Source organism: Aspergillus lentulus (genome assembly GCF_001445615.1).
Source record: "Aspergillus lentulus DNA, contig: Alt16, strain: IFM 54703, whole genome shotgun sequence".
In the NCBI taxonomy this organism is placed as follows: domain Eukaryota; kingdom Fungi; phylum Ascomycota; class Eurotiomycetes; order Eurotiales; family Aspergillaceae; genus Aspergillus; species Aspergillus lentulus.
Window position 1 is genome coordinate 1,615,044 of NW_028322113.1, and position 26,660 is coordinate 1,641,703.

At 51.5% G+C, this 26,660-nt stretch overlaps 8 protein-coding genes across 8 annotated transcripts; 5 read left to right on the forward strand and 3 right to left on the reverse strand.

Annotated features, from left to right (window-relative positions):
* Positions 1-95: 95 nt before the first annotated feature.
* ALT_8001 (CLASP family protein) lies at positions 96-4,503 on the forward strand (the record flags this gene model as incomplete). Its single annotated transcript, XM_033555901.2, has 5 exons — positions 96-743; positions 801-919; positions 981-1,324; positions 1,396-2,203; positions 2,256-4,503. 5 exons carry the CDS (start codon positions 96-98, stop codon positions 4,501-4,503), a joined length of 4,167 nt encoding a protein of 1,388 aa, XP_033411792.2.
* Positions 4,504-7,885: 3,382 nt separating this feature from the next.
* On the forward strand, positions 7,886-12,066 carry ALT_8002 (ABC transporter ATP-binding protein; the record flags this gene model as incomplete). The annotated part of the gene is made up of 2 exons (XM_033555902.2): positions 7,886-7,960; positions 8,020-12,066. The coding sequence occupies 2 exons, from the start codon at positions 7,886-7,888 to the stop codon at positions 12,064-12,066; spliced, it is 4,122 nt and encodes a 1,373-aa protein (XP_033411793.1).
* A 2,402-nt stretch (positions 12,067-14,468) lies between these two features.
* Positions 14,469-18,049, forward strand: ALT_8003 (uncharacterized protein; the record flags this gene model as incomplete). The annotated part of the gene is made up of 6 exons (XM_033555903.2): positions 14,469-14,546; positions 14,615-14,645; positions 14,714-15,232; positions 15,292-17,346; positions 17,399-17,494; positions 17,550-18,049. The coding sequence occupies 6 exons, from the start codon at positions 14,469-14,471 to the stop codon at positions 18,047-18,049; spliced, it is 3,279 nt and encodes a 1,092-aa protein (XP_033411794.2).
* A 623-nt stretch (positions 18,050-18,672) lies between these two features.
* On the reverse strand, positions 18,673-20,132 carry ALT_8004 (DASH complex subunit ASK1; the record flags this gene model as incomplete). The annotated part of the gene is made up of 4 exons (XM_033555904.2): positions 18,673-18,809; positions 18,868-19,816; positions 19,866-19,972; positions 20,042-20,132. 4 exons carry the CDS (start codon positions 20,130-20,132, stop codon positions 18,673-18,675), a joined length of 1,284 nt encoding a protein of 427 aa, XP_033411795.2.
* A 594-nt stretch (positions 20,133-20,726) lies between these two features.
* On the forward strand, positions 20,727-21,629 carry ALT_8005 (uncharacterized protein; the record flags this gene model as incomplete). Its single annotated transcript, XM_033555905.2, has 1 exon — positions 20,727-21,629. One exon carries the CDS (start codon positions 20,727-20,729, stop codon positions 21,627-21,629), a length of 903 nt encoding a protein of 300 aa, XP_033411796.2.
* Positions 21,630-22,300: 671 nt separating this feature from the next.
* Positions 22,301-23,728, forward strand: kat1 (putative 3-ketoacyl-CoA ketothiolase (Kat1); the record flags this gene model as incomplete). Its single annotated transcript, XM_033555906.2, has 4 exons — positions 22,301-22,371; positions 22,425-22,605; positions 22,665-23,241; positions 23,301-23,728. The coding sequence occupies 4 exons, from the start codon at positions 22,301-22,303 to the stop codon at positions 23,726-23,728; spliced, it is 1,257 nt and encodes a 418-aa protein (XP_033411797.1).
* A 104-nt stretch (positions 23,729-23,832) lies between these two features.
* Positions 23,833-24,870, reverse strand: ALT_8007 (putative zinc metalloproteinase; the record flags this gene model as incomplete). Its single annotated transcript, XM_033555907.2, has 1 exon — positions 23,833-24,870. One exon carries the CDS (start codon positions 24,868-24,870, stop codon positions 23,833-23,835), a length of 1,038 nt encoding a protein of 345 aa, XP_033411798.2.
* A 673-nt stretch (positions 24,871-25,543) lies between these two features.
* Positions 25,544-26,569, reverse strand: ALT_8008 (putative mannosylphosphate transferase (Mnn4); the record flags this gene model as incomplete). Its single annotated transcript, XM_033555908.2, has 3 exons — positions 25,544-25,640; positions 25,694-26,121; positions 26,183-26,569. The coding sequence occupies 3 exons, from the start codon at positions 26,567-26,569 to the stop codon at positions 25,544-25,546; spliced, it is 912 nt and encodes a 303-aa protein (XP_033411799.2).
* Between the last annotated feature and the right edge of the window lie 91 nt (positions 26,570-26,660).

The following is a 26,660-nucleotide window of genomic DNA, read 5'->3' on the forward strand; positions in this document are numbered from 1 at the left end:
TAACACTGCGTTCCAACCCTTCTCAAACATTACGTTTTTCATCCCAAAAGCTCTCTATTTCAGAAGCTCTGAAACTTGTTGGCTAACCATTCGTCATGGAGTCTTGCAGATTAGTGCCCGTTGGTTCCTTGAACCCATCTGCCTGGGACCGTATCACGCTTGCATTGGTCCTCACTCTATTCATTTCCTGTAGCCCTCACAAGTTCCTGTGCTACTTCTTTACCTTCTGTTACCTCTATGTTCCTCTTGTTGTGACCAAAGCCCAGGCCCAAAATATCATTTCCATGATGGAGCTCAAGGCGGCGGAGTTGGTGGCAGCGTTGAAGAATTCCAACATGTCAGTCGATACTAAGGTTGCCCATCTCCAATGCGTCAAATCCGACATCAAGCAGAAAAATGTCCCGGAGGGGGCAGTCCCATCGATTTTTGAGTCCATACGCCTGGCAATTGCGTCCCAACACTCGTCTCTTTCCGGAGCCGGCTTCTCCACACTCGGTCATTTTCTGAAGCGGCTACTCATTCAGGAGCTGCATCATTTGGTCGCACTACAATGTCGCGCTTTGTATCCTTTGCTTGTAGAGCGTCTAGGAGATCATAAAGAACGTATTCGTGCTCAAGCTGCGCAATCCTTTACCGACATGTGGCTGGCAGCCCCCGAAGAAGTTGAGCAATGTGTTCTTGGACAGGCGCTTGTTGGCAAAAACCCGAGAGCCAAAGAGATGAGTATGATCTGGCTGTCGAATGTGAGTTCCCTTTTCAATCTTCGAGACTTTTCTTCATTTCTGACCATCCCGTTGCAGATGACTAAGAACTACGGTCTTTTGTTTCGCTCTTATGTGTCGAGTCTCGTTGCATGCCTGGAGGATGCAGACAGCAACGTGAGAAATACGGCCAAGAACACCGTTATTGAACTGTTTGAGTCCGTGGCCCTCCGGTTGCATTATTTTCGAATGACTTTTCCGCATACTAACAATGACTAGACACGCCTCTGAACGAGCCAAGTCCGATTTGAAAAGACAAATGGCTGCCCACAATGTTAGAAAATCTTTTGTCAATGCAATTCTTGCAAGCATCGAGCAGGGTACTTCCGATATGGATGCGGCCTCACGACCTGTTTCCCGGGCTGAAGCCCTTGTTCATCGTCCTGTGTCTCGTGCGGAAACACAATCTTCCCGATCAGTCTCCCGGCTGGACACACATCAACGACCGGCTTCTAGAATGGAGCTCGCACAATCCTCTGTTTCGCACACGGAGGCTCTGCCTCCTCGGCCAGTCTCGGTCTTGTCTTCTCGTTCTGAGACTCACAAGGAGGTTACAAAGGAAGGTAAGCTTAGGTCATCTGATCGCACTACCTTTTACTGAGTTCGATGCTGACTCTCCTGTGCCATTTCTCAGTCATTGGAGTGGAGCGCCCCAAGAGCCGTCTTACTACTGCAAAAAGCGAGCCAAACTGGGCTGTTGTCTCTCACACGGGCCCCGCGGAGGAGCTATCTCTGCCAAATTCTTGCCCTGCTTCCCAAGAAGGTGAGAAGATCGACGCCCTTTATGTTTCGTCGTCGAGACAAGTCGACGAAATGTTTCGTGATATGATGCCGCACTTCGAAGGTCGGGAGTCTGAGGATAATTGGATCCGCCGGGAAAAAGATGTTCTGGCCCTCAGGCGCCTCACCCATGGCAACGCGCCAGATGATTATTCCCCAGCTTACCTTGCCGGGTTGAAATCCTTATTGGACGGCATATTCAAAGTTGTCAATTCACTTCGTACGACTCTCTCGACCATCGGATGCCTTCTCATCCAAGACATTGCTAAGAGATGCGGTCCTCGGATCGACTCCATGGTCGAAATCATGATGCAGAATCTGATCAAGCTCTGCAGCGGTATGAAAAAGATTAGTGCCCAAAACGGTAACGCCACGGTCGATGCTCTGATCGAAAATGTCACTTTCACCACCCGTATTCTGCAGCACGTTTCCGGAGCTTGTCAGGATAAAAATGTCCAGCTTCGCCTTTTTGCGGCCGGTTGGCTCAAAACCTTGATCCAAAAGCAAAGTCACCATAAGAGTTCGATTGAACACGGCGGAGGGTTGGATATGATTGAGAAAAGCGTTAAGAAATGCCTTGCCGACGCTAACCCTGGTGTGAGAGAGGCGATGCGCAGTACTTTCTGGACGTATTACCGTGTGTGGCCCAACAGAGCAAATGAGTAAGTGTCCCTCTGTCTCGCATAATGTACTACACTGACTAATTGCGAAAAGTATCCTCTCAAATCTTGATCCCAAATCCCGTTCTTTGTTAGAAAAGGACCCCGCCAACCCCAATGCGCACCAAAATGCCCCGAAGGATTCTGCCCCCTCGCGCAAGGGACTGGCAAGCAGTACATCCTCTCTCGCAGGGCGCTCTGCTCTGAAAGAAGCGATTGCCGCACAGAAAAAAGCTCGGCTCGCACCAGCGAAAGCCGTGCCACCTCCTCGCCCCGAATCCGCGCAGTCGGCTCTGTCCGACAAACATTCTTCGGCTCCATCCTCTTCCAAATCATCTGTTCGGACAGTGCCAACAGGCACCTCTCTATCTTCACTTTCTTCTGCGCCCGTGCGACCAGCGGCGAAACCTCGCCGACCTGAACTCAATCGTCCCGCAACTGCGGACCCATATGCTGCACGCCGGTCTGTCGCAACCGACTCCAGCACAAGACACGGCAATCGATTTGACGGCTCTCCAAGCGCAACCAAGTCAAAATCTTCTACACCATCTTCGAAATCAGTTAGCAGCACCGGATCTCGTGACAGGGCTGACCCTGTTGGCACAACTAGAGATCGGCCCAAACGACTTGTTATCTCTAAGACGCGATCCCACGACACGCACACCAGACAGCAATCAAAACCAATACCAACTCATTCGAGAAAGAATTCAAATGAGAGCATTCCCCGTCACTCCCCGCTTCGCAGCGAGTTTTCTGTGACCCCCAGTTCACCGAACAGTGTCTCACTGGAGACACCCTCTACGCCTCGCTCGCATCTCGTCCAGGATCCTGGCAACTTGATTGCTATCGCATCGCCACCTACACACGTACAACATACACCAGTTGATCCGGATGCAAGCGCGGACGATTCCCGAGAACATGCAGCAAAAGCGACACCTGTAGCCATTTTCGAAGATACCACGCCGGCCAAATCTGATCACAATGATATCCATGATGCAGCCATGACACTGACCGAGAATCAAACCCCTCAACCCTCCAAGGTACATTCTGATTCCCCAATTGTTTCTAACAAGAGGGTAAGCAATCAGGATGAATCTGCCCCGCATCTTACTCCTGGTTTGGGGTTTCTGACTGGAGCAGGTTCTGTCGTTGAAGCATCGGAACTGCCGAATTCCGACGCTCAAACGGATCAGAGCCTCTTCGCGGACCCTTCCTTGCCAGTAACCCATCAACACGGCCCAGTCGCAGATTCTTCGAAACCGCCCGAACTATCGTCTTCTCTTACGGTGACTGGGTCTCCATTACGGGTAGCCAACAATGAAAATGATATTGTTATGGACTCCAAGGCAACCCACGTATCTTTGCCACATCGATCTCCGCCAAAGCACAATGTCCTCGGAGAACTTACCTCGAATGAGCCCTTGCAGCGGGCCAACAAACAATTTCGACATGCTGCGAATAAACTTGAAGATGAAACAACGACACCAATTGACGACCCTTCTCGTCATCGCTGGAAGAAGGTTGAGACAGCGGATCGGCGAACGAGTATCAGCCCACGTTCCAAGGATCCTACCAAGGCGCAGCAGATGCTCGACAAAGGCATTCAACGAATTCGCACAAAGACCATGGATATTCTTGGATATCGCAAGCTTCAAGGTATTATCAAATATCATGATTCTATTTTTACCAATGAGGAGAAATACGACGAAATGTTGTTGGCGCTCTTGGACGAACTGGAAAGTTCGCCTGACGACAAGAGGCAACCCCTCGGCCGACCGCTGGACTTGAAGACTCAGGTTCTCCTCACGATTCGATTTATGCTTACCCACAACAAGATTTACTTCTCGGCGTACTGTTCCAAGGCTCTGGGTGCCTTGGTGCTCGCTCGCAAGTATTATGATGCCAATTGTCATATCGTGAGCGGGTTAGAGGAAACGGCCGATGATATTATTGCCCTTTGCGAGCCTGCTGCTGTTATTGATTCTGTTTTGGATGTTATCATTACGGAGGAGGAAGATGATCGCGAGTATCGGTCAATCCTCATGGGAGTTAGTGTGTTGACTCGGATTCTCAGTCGTCTGAATGCCGACAAGTGCCGCGTACCGGAACTGCCTCTGAAGCGTCTCGGACAGTTTGCTGCCAGCAAGTTAGCTGATCGCCAGCCCGATGTGAGGAGGCTCGCTGTTCAACTATGTGTGCAGTTACACGGAATGGTCGCCAACGAGGAGGAATACTGGCGAGTATTAGGTCACCCTCGGGAAAATTCCCGAAATTTGTTGACTTATTATATCCTTAAGAAGTGAGGAAGCGCTGTATTTTATCACGAACAACCTCATTATCATCATCCTTATACTGCATGGCTTTACCGTTGCACGTTTGGACCTTACTCATGGTATCATTGGCACGTACTGACTACAGCTCATCGGTCGGATGGTCGATCTCGGCTATATCGCCTCACTTACCTGGAGCTCGAGAGACGGAGAGCACTGGGCCGAGCGTAACATCTCTTAGCTGTCCTTTAGATTCGTAGTCGCGCAGTAGGGATCCAGAATTCGTCAATCAGTAAGCCGTTGCTCATTCGTTCAACCCGTCTCTTGCCAGCCCCTACAATATCCCACTGAAATTCCCTTTGTCAGTTCTCCTAAATCCAAACCATAGGGTATGCAGAGTGGCGTCTTTAATGCTCTCCGATCGCTATGTTCTGACACATGCTTCTGTGACTCGTGCTATCCTGCTCTTGCAGGTTAGCTCTGTCAGAACCAAAATCCGAGGCGCCAGAATGCAGTGAAAGTGAAATGATCGTAGACCTGCTGGCCGATCGATCAAAATCTTGTATCTAGTAACTAACTAAATACTAACGAGTCCGTTCTGCTACAGTGCAAATAAATCGTTGTGTTCAGCGGAACATTTAGACCATAGTTTCTCCTCGCGCTTCTCTTCGCCCTGCGCCTTACTTGTTTTATTCCGGACCTTTTCCTGTCAGCCAGGCTGTATCAGCACAATAGATGTGTGGACGGGACGGGGAAGTCCCTGCGACAGGAAATGCTGAAACACCGAAGGGCTGCAGTCAGTTACTAAAATTACCCGATGATAGCGGATGAACAGAGTACTGCACGCTACAAGATGGCCGCTCTGAAGACGATAGGCTTTCTTAGCCCACCTCGACTGAGGACGAACGATACGGATCCAAACACAGCAGGTACCTGTACTCAGCAGGTAGTCTGTCTGAGATACCTAGTACCCACGCAGCATGGACAATGGCTTTCGTAAAAGGGGTTGTTCGCGCATCCAATGAGACACTGGCGGTCAATCTGATTAGATGATTATCAGATTAGATCATATCTGAAGGAGCACAAATAGCCTGAATCTTGGGTCTTGACTCTTGACTCTTGACTCATCTGAGTGGATTAGACGGGTCATCATGGAATAATGGGACAGCTAGCTAATATTCTATTGCGATTTCGACCATGTGGAGTCTCGAAAAATCGACTGTGGGTTTGGTTAGGGGTATCCTGTCGTTAATTTACTGCTACGTAATGATCGGCTTAGCATTCTATGAGCCAGTTGGCTATGTTTCTGCTTGGGAACTTGGTCTCTTAAATGCGCCCGGATCAAATATGGGAGGAGATGGTCGATCAGTAGTCGGGAATATTGATATCCTTTTATGAGCGGTTATCTGAGGATTCATGTCGACGAAATGAGGTGGCGAGCGGTTTGGCGTGCTTGGGCCCTCTTGGCGTCGGAAACTGAAATTATCAATCGATCAGATTAGATAAACGACAAAGAACTTAAAAAGGAGAAGAGAACACTACCTGCCAGATGGAGTATAGAAGCTGTTGGATCTGCGAACTTTTCCCTCTTTGTCTTCCATTTTTCTCTCTGTGTAATTGCTGGTATTAACTTTTCTGGAATATGACGATCACCGAGTTGTCCCAGACTTGAGGGCCGACCGGAACCCGGTGGGAAAAGGTCGAATGATTCATTCTCAATAGCCCCCCGTAAGCAATACTGGTATAATCAAATCACTGTGATATTCAGACTTGTGGCAGTCGAAGAAAACCGTTGCTTTATGGGCCTGCGGCTGATTTTTCAGCCCCTACTGAGAAAGTCAGCTTGGTGCGGGCTTACAGCCAGCTACACCCCAATAGTGGAAAAAACCTGTTGGTGCCACTGTGGCCTTGCATGCAGGTTGCAGAAAATTCCCGAAGGACTGAACAAAAAGGAAAGTGGAAAACTGAGACATTGCGACAGTGGACTAGCAGCATACTGTTCCTTCCGATCGTTGGTCAATGATCATTGGTGGCTACCTAGTACGGTACGTAGTGCGTTTCGGCAAACAGCGTTATCAGATGAAAGATTTCCGGCCACAAAGTCCCACGCCAAGATACATGAAGTTGTAAATAGGACTTGGCAATTACGGCATCGAATTTGAGTCTGTATTGTCAAGAGTGGATGGCCCTTTTCTCTTTGGTTACATTTGATTTTCCATGTGTTCATTTGACTTGAACTGGTCATAATGCTATCTGCATTACGGAGTACGTTGTACGGAGAGCTTAAGTGGTCTCACCGTCTCACCTCGGTTAGCGACGCAGAAATTAATCAGATTGATAAGTTCTGATTGTCAAGTAGGCTTTCCCTAAACAGGCTGACGAAGCAAATGGAACTACGTAGCTAGAGAAGTACAGATCATGATGGGTCGTAGTCGCTGCTCCACCATTGGGTCTCTTCATTTCCTGCGTCTCTCTCACTGGCTAAACCCATGTCCGTCCATCCACTTTTTCCCTCCTTCCCACCTGTTGTTTGCTGCAGCAGTTGTGTTTTCTGATACTCTGCCTCACAAGTCACATCTCACCAACGAGTCACTTTCTTACCCCCGTCGCTGCGGCCAAGGTGGGGTTTCCTTCTTCTGTCTTTTCTCTCATCACCTCTCATTTTCCCGTTAGCTTGCTTCTTTTTTCCTGAGTTCCTCCACTTGGCTACAACGGGACCCTCTTTTCTTCGTCCTTCCTTGTGTCTCTTTGGCCATGGCGTCAACGGGACCTGAGGACCAAATCTTTAATCGGCGCCGCAACCGGAGCCATCGCCATGGGAGGATTTCCCCTCCCCTTTCAGTGTATGCCGCCCCATATGCCAATTGTAGATTAGCATGTGGTCCCTCACCGTTCTGTTCTTCTTTCTCTTCTTCCTCATATCTGGTATAGTCTCCTTGTCTTTTTACTTTTCCTCACAGCAATCTCTCATAGCATGTTGTGTTCAATCACCGGATCTTAAGTCGACGCTTCATCTTCAAGCTCAGTGATGTCCTGCCGATCTTGAGATGCTCCTAAAATGTCTGTCTGACAAGAAATTTACCTGGCTTATCAGTGAGAACTCTCCCTCCTGGGAGCTCGCGCTCGTCAAGGCTCTTGTCCCTGAGCTGGAAGGCTTCTCTGCGGACGAGCATATCCTTCGCACGCTTTCCTGCAAGACTTGACCATTGAAAAGCAACTTCGAACCAATTAATGCAGAGTACAACAGTGCATGGGCTGTACTTGTGTCGTCACGAATTGATAGACTTGGACTCTGAATTGATACCACGGAGCGACTACCACGATCCACGAATTCTGCAGTCAACCACGCTTCTGCCGTCTCGCATCTTTTGATTGAGGTCGCGGTATCCAGGCATTCTCTGTCTCGCGAAGAATCATGTCACAGTCACCGCCAGTCAATGTCGGCCCAAAAGGCTCCAATGGTGCCAATGGCACCCATGCATCATCAGTAGTACGTCAACGGTTCCTCTCATGCTTGAGGATCTCAGAACAAGCTAATCTCCTGTCTAGCTTCCTGAAAAGATGCAAAAAGTGACCAGGCATATTCCCACCAAGGACGACTTGGGCAAGTCCTTCGCTTATGTGCGACTCCTCTTCTCCTTGGACTACACGATCGCCGATGTTCTGCTCATAATTGGGGGCTTATTTTTCGCCGTTTGCGCCGGTATTCCCTTCCCGCTACTCGGTATCGTCTTCGGTGACCTGATCAACGACCTGAATACGGTGACTTGCAGCTCCTCGGATCGCGCTTCTGCGGACCTCTCCTCGGCAGTGCGGACGAAGGTGTTGTATGTCATCTACATCACGATCGCAAATTTTTGTTTCATCTACGCCCACAGCACTTGCTGGTGTTTGGTGAGTGAGCGCCTGGCACGCCGCTACCGTCGCCGTTACTTTGAGAGTATAATCAAGCAGGAGGCCAACTTCATCGAATCACTTCCTTCGGGTGATGTTGTTTCGCGTCTGGTCAGCGACATTGAACTTGTGCAGTCCGGTACATCGGAGAAGGTGGGACTCGTCATCTCAACCCTGTCGTACTTTGTGGCCGCCTATGTGGTTGCTTTCATCAAAGTGCCCAAGATTGCAGGCATGCTAGTCTCTGTGGTTCCTTGTTTCTTCTTGATGGCACTTGGTGGGGGGCATTACATCAAGAAATTTGCGGGTCGTCTGGCTGAGAAGGTCAATGCAGCCACATCCATAGCTTCCTCCAGTCTGTCGCATCTGACACTTGTTCATGCCTTCAATGCCAACGACCGGCTCGAGAAGCGTTTCGCCGGCTACCTCTTGCAGTCGAGGAAAGATGCCGTCCGAAAAGCTACTACTCACGCGGCACAATTGGGCTGTCTTTACTTCATCGCCTATTCCGCCAACGCCCTGGCATTCTGGGAAGGATCCCAAATGATTTCAAAATCGGTGGCTGACGGAAATTCCGGAGCCTCTGTCGGTGCGGTTTACACCGTTATCTTCGTCCTCATCGACGCCTCTTTCATTCTCAGTCAGGTTGCACCCTTCATCCATGTTTTCGCCTCGGCTGCAGGCGCTTCGGAGAGACTTTTGCAGGTGATCAACAGGCCTTCTGCCATTGATGGGACGTCTGATTCAGGCGATAAGTCTGCCGCATTCGGTGAGGAGGATATTTGCATCCGGGATGTCCACTTCACGTATCCCTCGCGCCCGGATGTCCCAGTCCTGCAAGGAGTGACTTTCAACATCCCACCCAAAAAGCATACAGCGATCGTGGGTCCTTCCGGCGGTGGAAAGTCCACAGTCGTTGCGCTTCTAGAGCGCTTCTACGATCCCGATTCAGGGGATGTTCTGATCGGCGACAAAAATTTCCGGGACATCAATGTTAGATACCTGCGCGGGAACATCGGGTTTGTACAACAGGAACCTTCCTTGCTGGATCGTTCCATTCTGGAAAATATTGCATATGGCTTAGTCTCGTCTGCGGTGGAGCGGCATCAGCGGCTCTCCCCCTTTATCCTCGACTCGAGTCTGCCCGATCTTGCCGAAAAAATCCGAGGAGGCGTTTCAGAGAAAGAAGCACTCCGCGAGTACGACAGCTGTGTGTCCGAGATTGTGGAATTGGTCAAAGACGCGGCTGCCAATGCGAATGCGCTGGGCTTTATTGAAGCTTTGCCCTATGGTCTCGCCACAAACGTGGGTACAGCAGGGAATCAGCTGAGCGGTGGTCAGAAGCAACGAATTGCTCTCGCCCGTGCCCTGGTTCGGGAACCATGCCTGTTGATTTTGGACGAGGCAACTGCGGCCCTTGATTCGACCAGTGAGCAGCTTATCCAGGCCGCATTGAGCAAGGTATCCGAGCGAGTTACGACTGTATCGATCGCCCACCGGCTAGCAACAGCCAAAAATGCGCATAAGATTGTCGTGGTCCAGAGTGGCCGTGTTACCGAGGAAGGATCCCACACGGACTTGGTTACGCGGGGAGGGGTCTACGCAGAGATGGTGCGGCTTCAGAACCTGGGAAAGCTATCTGTGGACGATAGGGTAATCTCGGGAGACATAATCAGTGAACTGAGCGCGACTCCAGAAACACGACAGTTGTTGGACGAAAAACAAGCTTTAGCTGACGTTAACGGGTCAGACATCACGGAGGACACGGTTGTTGCTGACACACCGCCAGACTCTCGTGATGGAAGTGAGGAGGAAGCCAAAAAGAAAAAGAAGAGAACACGGTCTGCGGGGTTCGTCACACGGTACACATTCGCCCTGATACGTCCCAACTTGCATTGGGTTATGCTAGGGCTTGCCATGTCTGTCATTATCGGCGGCAGCTACTCGGCAGAGGCTATTGTATTTGGTCACACGGTTGGAAGTTTGAGTCCTTGCAGATCGGCTGAAGCCATCAGCCACGACGGCAATCTCTACGGATTACTCTTCTTCATCTTGGCTTTGGTGGAATTTGGTGCTAATGTGGTGGGTGGCTGTGCTTTCGGCTGGGCTGCCGATAAAGTCTTGTATCGAATTCGAGTGCTGTCTTTACGCTCGTTACTGGGCCAAACCGTGAACTGGCACGAATCGGAGGATCGCACTCCTGGGACCTTGCTAACGTACATCACTGGTGACGCGTCCGCGTTGGGTGGCATTACCGGCACGACCATAGGGCTCCTGCTGGCGACTGCGGTCAACTTGATAGCAGGTCTAGTGATCTCATTCGCAATTGCTTGGAAGATCACGATTGTATTGTTTCCAACAATTCCAGTCTTGCTGGTGTCGGGCATGATGAAGCTCCGAGTGCAAAAACAACTCGCGGAACGTCATCAGAAGGCGTTTGCGAAAGCTACAGCGATCACCATCGAGGCCGTCGACAACATCCGCGCAGTTTCTGCATTCTCTCTGGAGAAGCAATCGTACCAGGTTTATGGTCGTGCACTTCAAGGTCCCTACCGGGCTACCATCAAAGCCACGTTCCACGGGAACGCATGGTTAGCATTGGCATTTAGCATCAGCAACTTGGTCTATGCCCTGGCGTACTGGTGGGGTTCGAAACAGATCGCCGAGGGCCGCTATTCCCAGACGCAATTTTTCATTGTCATGCCAGCTCTGTTGTTTAGCACGCAATCTTGTGGGCAGATGTTCGCCCTTGCGCCGGATATCTCGAAAGCCGGGGTGGCTTCGTCGAATATCGTTGAACTGCTGACTACCCGTTCGGCAGAGGATGAAGTGACACCTGGATCATCGCACAGCTTTCAGCCTTCCAGCAGTCTTCTCGAGGAGAAAGCCGCAGAGCAGGACATTGAGGCGCAGGAATATGCTCGCTCTGCACGGCGACGGGCCGCTGAAAGGGGTGGTATGGGCGCCCAACTGCGCGACGTCCATTTTACTTATCCACATCGCCCAGAACGCCCGGTCTTGAAGGGTCTCAACATTGACATCAAACCAGGCCAGTTTTGCGCTCTGGTGGGGCCTAGCGGATCAGGCAAATCGACCACGTTTGCCATGCTGGAGAGGTTTTACCGACCTACTGCCGGTGCAGTGGTCATCGACGGTGTGGACGTCACTCGTCATGTCGGGACAGAGTTCCGCGATGATATTGCGCTGGTTCCTCAGCAGAACGTTCTCTTTGAGGGAACCGTCGCCTTCAACATCGGACTTGGCGCGTGCCCCGGCCACGAGCCCACACAACAGGAGATCGAGGAGGCATGTCGCATGGCCAACATCCACGATGTCATTATGACTCTGCCCCAGGGGTATCAGACGATGTGCAGCCATGACGGCAAGCAGTTTTCGGGTGGACAGCGCCAGCGACTGTCGATTGCCCGCGCACTGGTGCGCAAGCCGCGCTTGTTGCTGCTGGACGAGTCGACAAGCGCGCTAGACGTGGAGTCGGAGAAGCGAATCCAGGAAGCGCTGGCGACCCTGGCAGGCCGGACCACAGTAGTGGCCATCGCTCATCGACTGAATACCATTCATCGGGCCGATCAGATCTTCTTGATCGAAGACGGCAGATGCATTGAGCAAGGTACACACCAGCAGCTGATCCAGCGGAGCGAGACATACCGGACGAGTGTGATTCACCAATCGCTGGAGACTTGAGATTATTTTTAAATAAAAGGGATACGGAAAGAAGCTTATATCGGGATTCGTATATACACTCATGTCTTTTGCTTGGGCTGTGGGATTCTGGGTTTGATGGTCGTAAAGGCTGGCGAAAAGTATAGCATATATCCGTTTCGATATGGTTTGATAATCTGACAGTATAGACATTAGCCAATAGAGCAACTTTGAATTTAGGAGCCATTTCATAACCAGCGTCCAACAAAGCTACCTTACTAATTCAGGTACCTCTGGTACAGAACCGCCATTTAGTCCACTCTGTACCTGATCCTAACCGTGCTTATTCTTATTGCCTCTCTACTTTCATGCCTCTTTCCTCATCTTTTTTATTTTTTTATTTTTTTATTTTTTGTTTTTGTTTTTTCTTCCCCAGCGTTTCAGCCTTCCCGTGTGTCTAGACCAGCTGATGGAGAGAAGAAATGGATCTGTCCAATTTGTGACTTGTGAGAGAGCAGACTGGCTAGGCCCATGGCCCTCAGTCTCGGTTTTCTCTCGTGGACGATACTGGTCCTTCCAGATAGATGGTGGTCAGAGCGGGCGGCACAGCTGGAGCGGCTGTTTCAGGATTGTCAGAGAACAACGGGACGGTCGCAGCGGCTGATCAGACTCGCTTTATACAGCGGACCTAGATACAGAGTTTTGAGATGAGATTTAGGGTGGAAGAGGTGAAAAGGTACACTTTACTTTACCGGCTTGGCCATTATCAAGTTGACCTTTGTGTCCAAGTACGTAGAGAGGTATTGGATCATGATTCCTGCGAGGCAAACACACGAGTGTATGCGATGACCTTATGATGTTGTGAAATTGTACGACGCATTCCCCTCTACCTACCCAATAGGTGGTATTGCGCGGCGTAGAAAATAACGATATTCAGTAACAATTTGAATCATTCTGGAGGGGATGAAGGAGGGGCATATTTATAGCATCACCTGGAACAACGGTAGACGGCTTGAGAGTTTCATCCATCTGATCTGGTTGACAACAATGTCCATTATGATTATCTCTACGGAGTATGAATAGAGGAATATCAGAGGATTAGGAAGAGGCCAGTAGTATCTACTAGTATTCTAGTACATAGATAGAAAGCAAAATAATAACAACAGTAACAGAGATGCCTCATCCTCCCATTTAATATTATTTCATCCCTTCGCTTTTGCGTCAGTATCCAACCTCCTCCTGTCTGTCTATTGTCTCTGTTTCCTCCCTCCCTCCGTCCCTGTATCTGTCTTTTCTTCTTCTTGATCTTTCCACCGATAGAGAGGTAATCCTATTATCATTATCATTCTTATTGTAATAGCTGATCCTCCCACGTGTTTGCTTTACTTTCCATCTAATTTCGAGGACAGTCGAGACTTCGTTCCGCCTTTCTGCTGGTACACCGCCCGAGTTTATCTGAAACAATCTCCCAGAAGTTGTCGGTACTGCTATCATCTAGCTATCTACTAGTCTAGACACTTTCTGTTCTCCCTGACCCAACAAACAACACATTGCTTCGCTTCTGCTGAGGTAGGCTATCCTGTCCTGTCTACTACCTTTCCATCTACCTGTCTATTCTAATCCTTCTCGCCTGGCGTGTTTCGTCTTGATTCCTTTCCTTATTTCGTTTGTTTTCTCAACCCCCTTTTAAACCTCTTTCTCTGCTCTGTAAGTATGTCCTCGTATCACCGCCCCAAATCCTTTTCCGTCCCCCCTCTCCGGGGTCGGCCACCCCTCCCCCCCCTGTCTATCTGCTCTGTTGTTCATTTGTGGGACACAGGCCAGGGTTCCAAGGCGGATGTTGTCTGCATGGGAGGCCCTGGGCTGAGTCTGGGGTATGTGCGTCTAAGATCTGCTTTACAACTCATCTCGCCTACTAGCTTACAACTAACTGCACCCTTGTTACCTTCCCACTTGAAGTACGGTCGTCGTTCCTGAGCTGACATTTTCTCCCGCTTCCTAGCATATCAAGCCATTTCTTCCGCTTCCTTCCCTCCCTCCAAACCCCCTCTATCCCTGATAAATAGCGGGTCGTTTCTGAGCCCCTCGCTATCGTTACCACGACCCAATTATCCATGATTTTCTGATTCAGCATAATCTACAGTCTGTGGTTTGGAGTCGGTCGAATCTGGTATCGGCCCCGCCTAATTGACCTTGCCCGATTCGCTTGGTTCGCCGTCAGCCTGTTCGACTGTACCCCAAGCGTCGGCATCAAGGTTGTCTTGCGATTTGCGACAGATTTCGTTCCGGATGCTCCAGCCGCGCTTGACCACTTGATTGTTTCCCTACGATTGTGCATATAACGTTGAAGGCGCGCCAGTCTTTCGCCTCCTAGCATTCGGAGACGCTTTCGCCCTCCGCTTATACAATCGCTTGTACGCGTCAATCGAGTATCAAGGTGCAGAATGGAGTCTCCAGGCATGTTTCCGGAGTCTCCTATGGAACAAGATGATGTTCCCTTCCCCTGTAAGGGTTGCGGAGAGGTATGCGCGAATTCTATTCGAGCTAGGGGCAACTTTTCGCGCGCTAACGTCTATTTTCCACCGGACAGATCCTTGAGGAGGGCAAGGCTTTTGAACTTGGTGAGTTGCATCGGCCGATACGGCCACCATCATGCACGGAACTTTGCTGACAGCTTCTCTTCCCGTAGCGGGCAACCGATGGCATATCGAATGCTTTTGCTGCAGCACATGCGGCACCCTTCTCGACTCGGACGCACACCTACTGCTTCTCGGCGACGGATCGTTGATCTGTAGCAATTGTACCTACAGCTGTAGCTCATGTGGAAACAAGATTGAAGACCTGGCCATTTTGACGGGTGAACAAGCCTTCTGCGCTCAGTGCTTTCGGTGCCGAAACTGCAAGAGGAAAATTGAGAACTTGCGCTATGCGCGAACTTCTCAGGGCATCTTCTGTATGGACTGCCATGAATCGCTGATGCAACGCCGGAGGAAGAAGAAGGCTGGTGTACCCACTAGTAAAAAGCAAGGACCGGGCGTGAAGCTTGACAAATCGCTGCCCTCCCTTCCGCCCGAAGAACCTGAGTCGCATCGCGCACCAGATGACTCGATCCTGGATCATTACCTGGAGGATGCAACATCTCGTGGAGCCCCGGACAGTGGGAGGAATGAGCGCCCCCCGATTTCTCGCCAGCACACCGATAATCAAGGTAAGCTCATGACTTGAGTATACGAATCACACGCTCCGATTACTGACTTTGCGTACTAGCGGATAATCTGATACTCCCCTCGAGCACCTACCGGAGCAACCGTCACTCAGTCGTACCACCTGAAGCGGAACCGGAGAGCGGAGGAGAATTCCTCATACCTGTCGCATTTGACCCCTCGGAAGAAGGACGGCCCTCGCGCACTCAGTCGCCTCCAACGACTAATAGCCGCCATCCTCCGGCTGGGAGCGCGTCACCCCATATCGCGTACCAGGAGAGAGGACGGGAACGGACTGACGCTGACTCCAGTCGCTGGCGTGGAGACGATGTCGCAGCCAGCGCAAGTGCATCACCTCGTTCTACTGATAATCTCCAGCGGGGCACGTCGAACCGGAGCTCCAGAGCTGATCTACCCATCAATCTCAAGGAGACCAGCACCTTTTCTACACCAAGTCCTGAGTCTACCAAGTCGAGCGCGCAATTCAAGGACAGTTCGACCGTTGACTCTGCAGGATCGAGAACCCTGGATAGTTCTGTGACCGCCCCGTCTCGTCCGTCGAACGAGCTTCGTGAGCTGCATGAGAAAGGCGGGTCGATGGATTCTACGCGCTCATTTCCGTCTTCAAGCCTCGTGCAACCTCATCCGAAGCGAGGAGATTCGTTGGAAAAACGACACCATCATATTCCCCGAAAAGAACTCGGACCTCGATCGCCCTCCGTCACTCAAAGCGAGGATGGCATTGAGCGGCCCATGGAGCAAACGGTCTCCAAGAAAAACACCGCGAAAGTTGGCGAATCGCCTCGTACTCCCCGCAATGATGCTAATGCGGAGCCGTCCCAACAGCATGCCCGTCATAGCTCGATTAGCACTCTGCAATCGGACACTCACACTCCAGGGTCGCCGTCGTTGTTGCGGTACAGCGGTGGGGGCGATTTCTCCCTGGAAGAAGATATGGCCCGGATCATGGGATCAGAGGAATCGCATGCTGCTCAGAACAGCGAATCTTTCTTGCGACGCGTGTCGAACTCTGTACGGCACGGCCGAAGCTTCAGCGATAAGGGCTCGCGCGTATCGAAGGATGCCAAGTGGCCCAAGTCCCCCGTCAATGGTACCACGCCCGTTTCCGATGCTGGGAGCCCCTCGGGTTCCCCGGGGCCGTCGCACTCAGATGAAGTGGCGTGGCTCAAAAGCGAACTACGCAAAGAACGTCAACGTGTCTTGGAGAAGGAACAGAAGATTGCGGAAATGGAAGCTGTCCTTAACGCGACGGCCGACGTCAAGCAGGTGAACACGGAGCTCAACGAGAAGCGGTCCACGATGGTGGTTCTGGATGCGAAAAAGGAGATCGTCATGCGAGAACTCTCCGTCTTAACCGATCACTTAGAAGCGGAGAAACGTGGCGCCAGCGGGCCTCTTGACCTTGGAAAAATTACCAGCAAGGTCCTGCGTGACTTTGTCGAGTCGCTCCATAAGCTGAAGGAGTCATTTACACCACAAATCGAGGACCTGGTTCAAAAACGCAACGACGCAGCGGAAGAGCTTGCCAACTTGAACCGCATGAAGGACAAGAGCTTTCAGGAGTTCGAGCAACTGTCCTCCAAGAATGCTCAGTTGGCCGAACTGAACAATCAACTGGTGCACCAGATTCAAGAGCTCTACAAGGCCAATTCAAACGAAGGCAATCGTGGTGCCAATGGCCTTGGCATCTATTCCCACGGCAAGGAAAAGTCACTGTCCGCCATTGATGCACTGAAGGCCGCCAACAATGACCTTTCTGCCTCCATATCTACTGCCAATCTGTCCGAGGAAGCTGAACCGGCTACTGTCGTTCCAGGACCACAGGTCGTTAGTATCCGCAAGGGGCAGCCTCGCAAGTTCAACTGGAAGAAGGGTGGACAGAATGTCGCCAAGGGCGTTACAAAGGGTATCAAGGGCGCCTTCATGTCAAGCGACAGCAATGCCGCTCAAGATGCCAACCCCGGTCTCCCACGCTCGCAGACCCAGGATCCTAGCCGTCAAGGTTTCGGATTCTTTGGAAATCAGAAAAACAAGCAAGCTGGAACTCGAATGCCTCAAACCGATAGTGTTCCGGCTCTAGCAGATCTCGCTCCTACTGGTATGTATCGATGTCTTGAAATGCCTCTGACAGTAAGCTAACCTTGTAGCAGCCCTGTTTGGTACCGATTTGGAGCAGCGCATGGAGCATGAAAAGAGCATCATTCCTGCAATTGTCACCCGGTGTATTCAGGAAGTTGAACTACGAGGTGAGATTTTTAAGCGCTTGTTATTCTGAGATTATAAACTGATCACATTGGCTAGGAATGGATATGGAAGGAATTTACCGTAAATCAGGCGCAAGCTCGGCCGTTCAGACCATTCGAGAAGGGTTTGAACGGTCTCCTCAGGATTACGATATCTCCGATCCCGATCTCGATATCCATGCGGTGACCTCAGCTCTCAAGCAATACTTCCGGAAGCTGCCAACGCCTCTTATCACTTATGAAGTCTACGAAAAAATCATCGACACCGGGGAGATTACCTCAGCGGAAGCTCGTATTTCGGTTCTACAGAAGAGCCTTGCAGAGCTGCCGCGTGTCCACCAGGACGTCCTGGAATTCCTGGTGTTCCACTTGAAGCGAGTAGTTGAACGCGAGAAGGAAAATTTGATGACAAGCCAGAATATTGCTGTTGTCTTTGCACCCACGATCATGAGACCGGAGAGTTTGGCCCGTGAAATGACCGACGTGCAGAAAAAGAACGAGGTATTGAAATTTTTGGTGGACAACTGCCAAGAAGTCTTTATGGGTATGCAGAGCTGATAGGCTCGAGCTGGTGGCTAAACGTCCCGTTTTCTTTTACTTTCTTACCTTTTCAACCTTTTCTTTTTGGGGCAGGTTTCTTATCATATCCTTTATACTGTTGCAATGTACATATATCGCGACTATGGTCTCCCTTCATCCCTTCACCCTCGATCTGTTTCTCCCCAACCTCCGGCCCTCCGATGATCAGCGAATTCGCTCGATACCCATTGATGCATTCTCGCAGCACATGTTCTTAGTCCCCTTTGCCGTTTTAGAGTATTCATTCCGCAGGCTCGAAGATATTTATCTTTTCATTTCATACAAAAGCATGCCATTGACGGACCCGAACTTTGTACTGGAGCCTTCAGGGAGTGAATTCACCTCCAGCTTTCTGACACTTTTGCTCGTGATATCAGCTGAGTGATATCAATTTCAGCGTCAGTTTAGCATCCGGCGGTATTTCCTGTTAAATTACGCCGACCTCTAGCTGTAGTTTCGCGATTGAAAGGCTAGCACAACCTTGAATGAGGTAAATAGATTGTCCTGAAAAGAACGCAACATATAATTACATTGAGAACCGTCTTTGACTGGTTCAGATTAAGTCGTACTCTAGTTAGCTCCATCAGAGTCATGGTCTTGCATCAAAAGGTCTCATCTTCCAACCGCTCTACCCGTCGAATCACACTAGGACTTTGCTCATCAATGATATCGTCCGTTGTGTCGTTCACGCCAGCAGTGAATAACAAGTCCTCAACAATACGCTTGGATGCTTCCTTGGCTGTATACCTCTAAATTAGCATGATGCTGTACACATGCAAGTGGAGGGTGGAACGTACCCGGTGTCTTCATGAGCCGACTCTGTGGAATATGGAATTGCATTGTTTTGGGCGGACTCGGTCCAAAGCTCTCATCCTCTTCGTCGTCAAATTCCTCATCGCTGTCCCAGGCAGAACGCTTGCCACCCCCGTTCTTGGCCGGAGTCAAAACGCTCATTCCCGGCTTCGGGGTGACGCGGAGGTGGCCGGCGCTGGGACGTCGCTTACGGCCAGTACCGGGAGTTGTGGCTTTGAGGGGAGAGGAGAAGATCTCCGCGTGTAGTTGCGGCGCTTCGGGCTCTGGACTGGAGATCGGAGAGTCGTCGAAGGCGTATTTCGATGTGGATACTTTCGGGGTGACGGTGAATTTGGAGCGGCTGGTTGCAGTGCTATAGCTTTTACCTAGAGGGGTGGCTTGCACGCGATAGGTCTTGTCGAGGACCCTATGCATGACGGGGTCTGATGTTTTCTGGTGTGGATTGCGGCGGGCGCCTGAGGGTTGTTCGTGTGAGGCGGGGGGAACGAACGGTGAAGAGGACATGAGGGTGTCGGCTGGGTTGCCCGCGTAGTCGCGTAGTCTTGAAGAACGGCCTGGTGTGCTGGGGAGGTTGGAATCGTCCATATCGAACGGGGGATCGGTTTCGCGGATCTCCTGCTTGAGTGTTTCGTAGGGGGATGTATAAGACACAGCGGAGGTGATTGTCGTGTCTTCCTCAGGTCTCTCATTGGTGGCTACTCGAGGAGTACTGTGAGAGGATACGCCGAGGGATGTGAGCTCAAGGTCGTCAGCCCTATGGTCGTGGCGTTCAGAGGATGGCGTTTCGTAGGACACGGTATCGGCAAGGTTGCTGTGTGTAACGTCTGTGGGATCCTCTGTCACTGTCTGATCTTGTGTTGTATCTTCATCGGGCCTCTCTTCGTAACCGGATAGCGAGACATTGGCGCTGGCCTCGAAGAATTGTTTCCAAAACTGGTCACATATTAGCCATGGCCGAACGGACCTCTTCCGAGTAACCAACCTTTGCACCCTCCCAAACATCTCTCGAATGTTCTGCGTATTGTTCGACTAGAGGAAGAATACTCGTTGTAACTATTCGGTGCGCTTGACTAAAGTTATGATCGATTTCTGTTCAATTGAGAGATATCAGGTCAGCTTAGAATGAAGGCAACTGGCGAATGGCCAGTGTTTGTTTACCTTGCAGGGTTAGAGTGATAGATTGTTCGAGCTTCTCCAGTTCCTCCGTCAGCGTCAGGGGACGCTGAGAAATCGACGACGGACGAGACATAATGCTGGTTTGACTTTTGAAAAGCAATTGTTCTACCCTTGATGATGCGCCTGGATCCTGGTACTGATCTTTGGGGTTGATTGTTGACGTCGAGACGCGGGGACAAAACACGGGTTGCCCAAAGCGGGTGATAGATAGGGCTGGTGGATAAGGGTTGCTGACGTCACGTGGAGCGCAGCGGGGAAGCGCCGGGATGACAGCGTCACCTGTTATCGATCATTTATTCTTCTGCCTGCGATGTGAAGATGAGGAGGAACTGAACAAAGAAGGGGTGCAGGTGGTCAAGATGCCTTCCCCAGTCGCAAAAGGTATGATAACTTGTCTCCTCACAGAAGTCACTTATCCATTCTTGCCTCCGAGATTCTACTATGTCCCTTCCTAGCTGGGGCGCTGTACTTATCAGTATACTACTATGCTGTCGACATGATGAATCGGACATCGCTTTAGCAGCTCGATAATTTCGGCGTTCTGGATTGAAATTTTTTTTAGACTGTTGGACTTTGCTAACTCTATGATGAAGGGATAATCATAACCGTTGCAGCGCTCGTCGCTGCTGGTATAGCGGTCTATGAATCGCCACAGTTCCGAGAATGGATGAACAATTCTCGTCGTAAAATTGCGCTGGCTTTACACAATCTCGGAGATGAAATTCAACCTCGAGACTCGCCATCTTCCCCCAGGGAAGATATTTCTATGACGGAAGAGGTAGGTCCGGCGGCAGAAGAACGGAGAAGGATTGCTCGCGAGGAAATCCAGAAGAGAGCTGCCGCTCTCGAAGAACGTCGGAAGCGATGTCAGGGTGGTTTGTTTGGATCTTTCGACGCCCTTGTGGACGATAACGGAAACCTGTTGCGGCCGGACAATCGGGAGCCGACTGACAGTACGCTTGCAAACTCGACCGCCGTGGACTTGCCGTCATCGCAGCTTGTCCACCGTGGAGCCAAAGAGCCAGATGCGTCGGCTTCCGTGAGCGAGATCAGACCGGCGGACACCATGACCGACAGTGATAAACTACATTTAGATATTCCGTCTACTGGTCACCGTTCGGCGTCTCTTGTCGATCTCACTCCTACTTCTGATGATACAGATATAGACATTTTCGCCTCAACTGGTGACAAATCGGAAGAAACCGAGCGGTCTGTGCTTTCTTCCGTAACGGATCAAGAAGGAATGTCTGCGTCGAGTCATACTGAGGAAGGATCTCAAACCATCTATGAGCACTCTGAATCATCACTTATAGACAGCAATCGCGAGCTCCGATCGCCGTTCTCTGACCTATCCGAACTGAATACCACGGGTTTCGGGCAGCAAGAACGTTCACCTACGCCGTCTACCTCTGATAGTTTCAGCCACGTTTATGAGTCCGCTGATGACGCAACGTCAGATGGTACTCTCAGTGACCTCGGAAGGTCCATCGATGGTGTTGCCACTCCAGCCAGTTGGTCGGAGGTTGGTAGTGTCGTTAGCAACGAAGACTTGGGTCACCACGGATTTTGAGGCGTAGAAGATAGCTGAAACTATGGACTGGGATACTAGGGCATTTGTACGGAATAGTTGGATCTGGCTGGACGGAGTTCGTGGTCTTTGGCGTTATACTTGGGGTATCATTTTAGTTTGCTCTAATTTCCGAGGACGTCTATGTAGATAATAGGCTACCCAATTGTTTCGGAGCGAGTTTTGATTAGAAAACGAACACGAAGTCTGCTTTAACCTTGAAAGAATCGCATAATCTCGGGTAAGAGAAATTGAAAGTCACTGTACCAGGTGTACCACCTATTGGGTGCGGTGAAACAAAGTCTGGGTACATGTCGGATGTGCTTGGACATGATGAGCCTCGGCTCCCGCTCGGCTTTGCAGCAGTAGATAAACCTCAACTTTTGCCTCTTCTTCCATAACACTTGATATCTTCTGATTCCCTGCTCAAAAATCTCCCGCGATTCCTTCCTTCCTCCCTCCCTCAGTCTCGACTTTTGAGTATATACCCCGTAAGTCATACTTGCTTTGCCCCGAGTCTACCCATTAGTTAGAGCTCCACATACTTGAGCTTCCCCGCAGACCCAAGGTGATCAATGATCACCTTCGATCCTTGCTTTGCCACTCAGCGTTGTACTCTATAATATTCATTCCACTGTCGACTCACACTTACAACCCATAGAAATACCGTCACAATGGCCGCAGATCGTCTAAGCTCACTACTGAACCACCTCCGCCCCTCTGGCGGAAGCGGAGTCTCCGCCATGTATGCTTCATCCCTGGCCCAACCGCGGATCATCACAAACTGACCAACGCCAGCACACAGAAGAACCCCGATGACGTTGTCATCACCCTTGCGCTGCGGACGCCGCTTACCAAGGCCGCCAAGGGCGGCTTCAAGGACACCGAGCTGGACTACATGATCTACGCTCTGTTGAAGGAGGTAGTGCAGAAGTCGAAGCTCGACCCTGCGCTCATCGAGGACGTCTGTCTGGGCAATGTACGTTTTCCACTTGTTTCATTTGTTATCCAAGAAGTTTTGAAGTTGACGGGTGTCAGGTCAACGACGGCAAAGCCGCCTACCTCGTGCGCGCTGCCGCTCTCGCCGCGGGGATCCCCCACACAGCCGGCGCGTCGTCGGTCAACCGGTTCTGCTCGTCGGGTCTGAAGGCGGTGCAAGACATCGCGAACCAGATCCAGCTGGGCGCGATCGACGTGGGCGTCGCGGTTGGCGCGGAGCTGATGTCTGCAGGCGGCGACCGGCTGCCGCGGCCGTTCAACGAGGAGGTGCTGAAGAACCAGGAGGCGGCGGACTGCATGCAGCCCATGGGCCAGACGTCGGAGAACGTGGGCGCCGACTTCAACATCTCGCGCGAGATGCAGGATACGTACGCGGCGGAGTCGTTCCGGCGGGCCGAGGCGGCGCAGAAGGCGGGCTGGTTCGATGATGAGATCGTCCCCATCACGACTAAGGTGAAGGATCCCAAGACTGGGGAGGTCAAGACCGTGACTCTTACCCGCGACGAGGGCATTCGGTATGGTACTACCGTTGAAGCGCTGAACAAGATCCGGCCTGCGTTCCCGCAGTTTGGAAACCGGACGACGGGCGGTAATGCCAGTCAGGTTACTGATGGAGGTAAGCCTTACAGCCATCCCACTGCGTTTCATGTCGATGTACTGATGGGAATTTATCAGCTGCTGCTATCCTGCTCATGCGCCGCTCCAAGGCCATCGAGCTCAACCAGCCCATCCTGGCCAAGTTCTGCGGCGCGACTGTCGCCGGTGTGCCGCCGCGTGTGATGGGCATTGGTCCCACGGCGGCAATCCCCAAGCTGCTGTCCAAGTTCAACCTCAGCAAGGACGACATCGACATCTACGAGATCAACGAGGCCTTTGCTTCGATGGCTGTGTACTGCCTGAAGAATCTCGGTCTGGACCATGCCAAGGTCAACCCGCGCGGTGGTGCGATTGCGCTCGGCCACCCGCTGGGCGCGACGGGTGCCCGTCAGATCTGCACGATTCTCAGCGAGGCCCGACGGACGAAGAGCAAGGTCCTGGTTACGAGTATGTGCATCGGCACTGGCCAGGGAATGGCTGGTTTGTTTGTGAACGAGCAGATTTAATGTATATATGTCTATCTCAATCTTTCCAAATGCAAATACAAAAACTGCAAGGGTATTAAAATCGTTACATCATGCCATGTCGTAGGTCCATCTTCGATGAAACATCATGTATCACCTCCCTGTGCTCCTCCCCTCTCCCTCTCCCGCTCCCGCTCTCTCCGCATCCTCTCCTCCGCGGCGCGAGCTATAATCTCCCGCCGAGTTTCCGCACCACCACTCTCGTCCCTCAACCCCCCTAGCACAAACTCGCCCCCAGTCCACCCCCTCTCATCCACCACAGTCGCATCCTTCTCCCGCTCCCAATCCCCGGGGTTATAGAACTCCTCATCCGTCAACCTCCTCCCCCCATGCTTCCAATCCGCCCGCTCAACCTCCTTCTCAATCTGCGCCGTCAGATCCCAGAAATCCCGATCATGCTCGCTAAACACACAGTGCGCCAACTCATGGCACAGCGTCTTGCGAATCGTCCGGTAATCGCGGTAGCCGTCGTACGCATCGGTCCGCAGCCGCAGCTCGATCACCTCGCCCTTATTCCGGTTCAGGCCGAGCGTCCGGGACTCGCTCGTGGTATGCTCCGCCGGATCCATCTCCGTCAGCAGCGGGACCGAGAAGCGGTGCTTTGCCATCGCGGCGCGGATGCCCGGGTCGTCGCGCAGGCGGGCCAGGAACTCCAGTGACCGCGACGGGTTGGGTAGGTACGAGAGCGGGAGGAGCCGGTGGAAGGTGTAGGTGTTGCTGCCGGCGCTTGAGAGGGTGTGGACGCCGCCCGCTGTGGCTGGGGCGGGGCGCTTGGAGCGGTGTTGCGCTGCGGCGGCCGCGCGGGCTTCGAGGCGGCGGCGGGTTTCGGCTGTTTGGGCGTTCAGGGACTCGATTTCCTGGGCGGGGGAGCCGAGGAGGGTGAGTTTGAATTTGGGGGAGGTGAGCGGGAGGAGAGTTGACAGCGGGGTCGGCGCAAAAGGGTGCTTTTGCATGCCTGGTTTCGGGGCGATGAGGAGTTTCTGGTTCTCGATGGGGATGTTGAGGGCGTCGGCGATGGAAGAGGAGAGGTCTTGCAGCGTTGCGTCTGGGGGGAGGGTGAAGGTGTGTGGCTTGCCATGATGGTGGACCGTTAGGGTCAGATCTTGCGATGAAGGCTCCGCCATGTTGCAGCTCTTGCAGTCAAAATGAGCGCGATCTGCGTAAAATGAAAATAATGAAGGGACTGGATGCAAGATTGGAGTTGAATATATGCTGGAGGCAACCACTTCGATTACGTTCCACGGCGATTGCGTTTGTCAGCGCGGAGATAAGAGATAAGCCGATAGCATCACATGACCTAAATGCGTGACTCCTGACTCCTGAATCCTCAGGCAGGACAGCAGACCCCTGAGCTCGTGGGATCAGCGCAATCTAATGCGCTCTAACTAGCGCACTAGTGTCTGAAGTCAATCGCTATGCTCTTTTCGGTATTTTGGTATTTAGCGAACGATTGCGCTGGGATACCCCTGGGGAAACTTTTACGTACAACCATGATCATTCAAGTGTGAATGCAATGGCTTCTCGAGTATTCGTGGTGCAGGATTATGCAACGAAGTGACGCTGAACGCGTCTGGGCTATGTACAGGATGTTAGATATAGAATACACCAGCAGGAAATGTCAAAGAACACCAAACACCAGCCCATGTGCCAGAGGTAAATCCTGAAAAGCACGCAAACCTCCTCAGCAGATCAGTGGGCAAAATGCTATATGCGAATGAAGATCCATGTCCACAGTATGTGAAGATAACGACCATATCTGGATTAACTTGGTTGCTTTTAAGGAGAAAGATGTCGCAATCACCGCCTCTCATATTGGCGATCGTCATTCAGCTTGTCTTTGGCGATTTTGTCGTTGTCGGAAACCCATTGTTCCGTGTCAGGATACCATGTGTGACTGTATCAATCAGTCACGAGATTTAGGTGTAAAAAATTCAGGAGAATACTTACTTGTGGTACTTGGTGCTCGTCAACGCCTTCTGAGTATATTCTGCGATTAATACAGAGTCGTAGTCGAAGGGAATCTGGGCCGGTACGCCTTCAAAAGTCGTCTTGCGCAGGGGGTAAATGTCCCCTGTCTGATATTTGTGGTTGTTTTTGTCCTGCCACAGACTTGGTTTTGTCGGATCCAGCCTACTCAGTCCTGTGATGTCAATGTAGAGACCCGTCCGCCTGTCGATCCACCGCGCATCAATAATGTTGAGTCCCTGCCCCTGTTCGCGCTGTCGAGCCCAGGGGTTGACGTCGAGGAGGTAGCTCCGTTCCACGTCGGAGTCGGCAGCCGTGTAGTGGACGACGGTTTGGTTGAACTTGTCAGCCAGCTGCAGCAGCGTGGTATCCAGCACTTGTGTATCGATATCCCAGTCCCAGGGCAGCACCTACACCCGTCGCCAACGTTAGCTATCAGTCCCTGAACTTTATGCGCAACGATTAAAGTACCTTGCCATTCCACCACCACCCCAGTAATGTGCCATGCGCAATCCAAGTCTGCAGGCCATGCTCATTGAAAAAGTTCAGATAAGCGCGAATCATATGCGTCATGGTCTCGGAGCGCTCTTTGTCCGGGACGGGTTCGGTGAAGAAGCGCGTATCGTAGTGGCCCAGGATGTCGTCATTGCCTGGTTCATGAAAGTACTTGTACTCTTGCGACTTGTTTAGGCCGTACTTTTCCCACAGGGGATCATATTCAGGTTCGTGAGTGAGGATGTTGCCATGGTTGACATGCTGCTGCTTGCTGCTGTCCTCGCCGGAGGAACGGACGGGAGATGCGACGGCCTCTGCTGACCATATCGCAAGAATGATGAGCCGTAGAATCAATGTGACCATGTCTGCTGTGAATCACTGAGTATCGAAGTGGTCAAGAAGGAGTATCTGGGGCCGGCGGATGTCACGTCTCTGTTCGCATCCTGGATTGTCG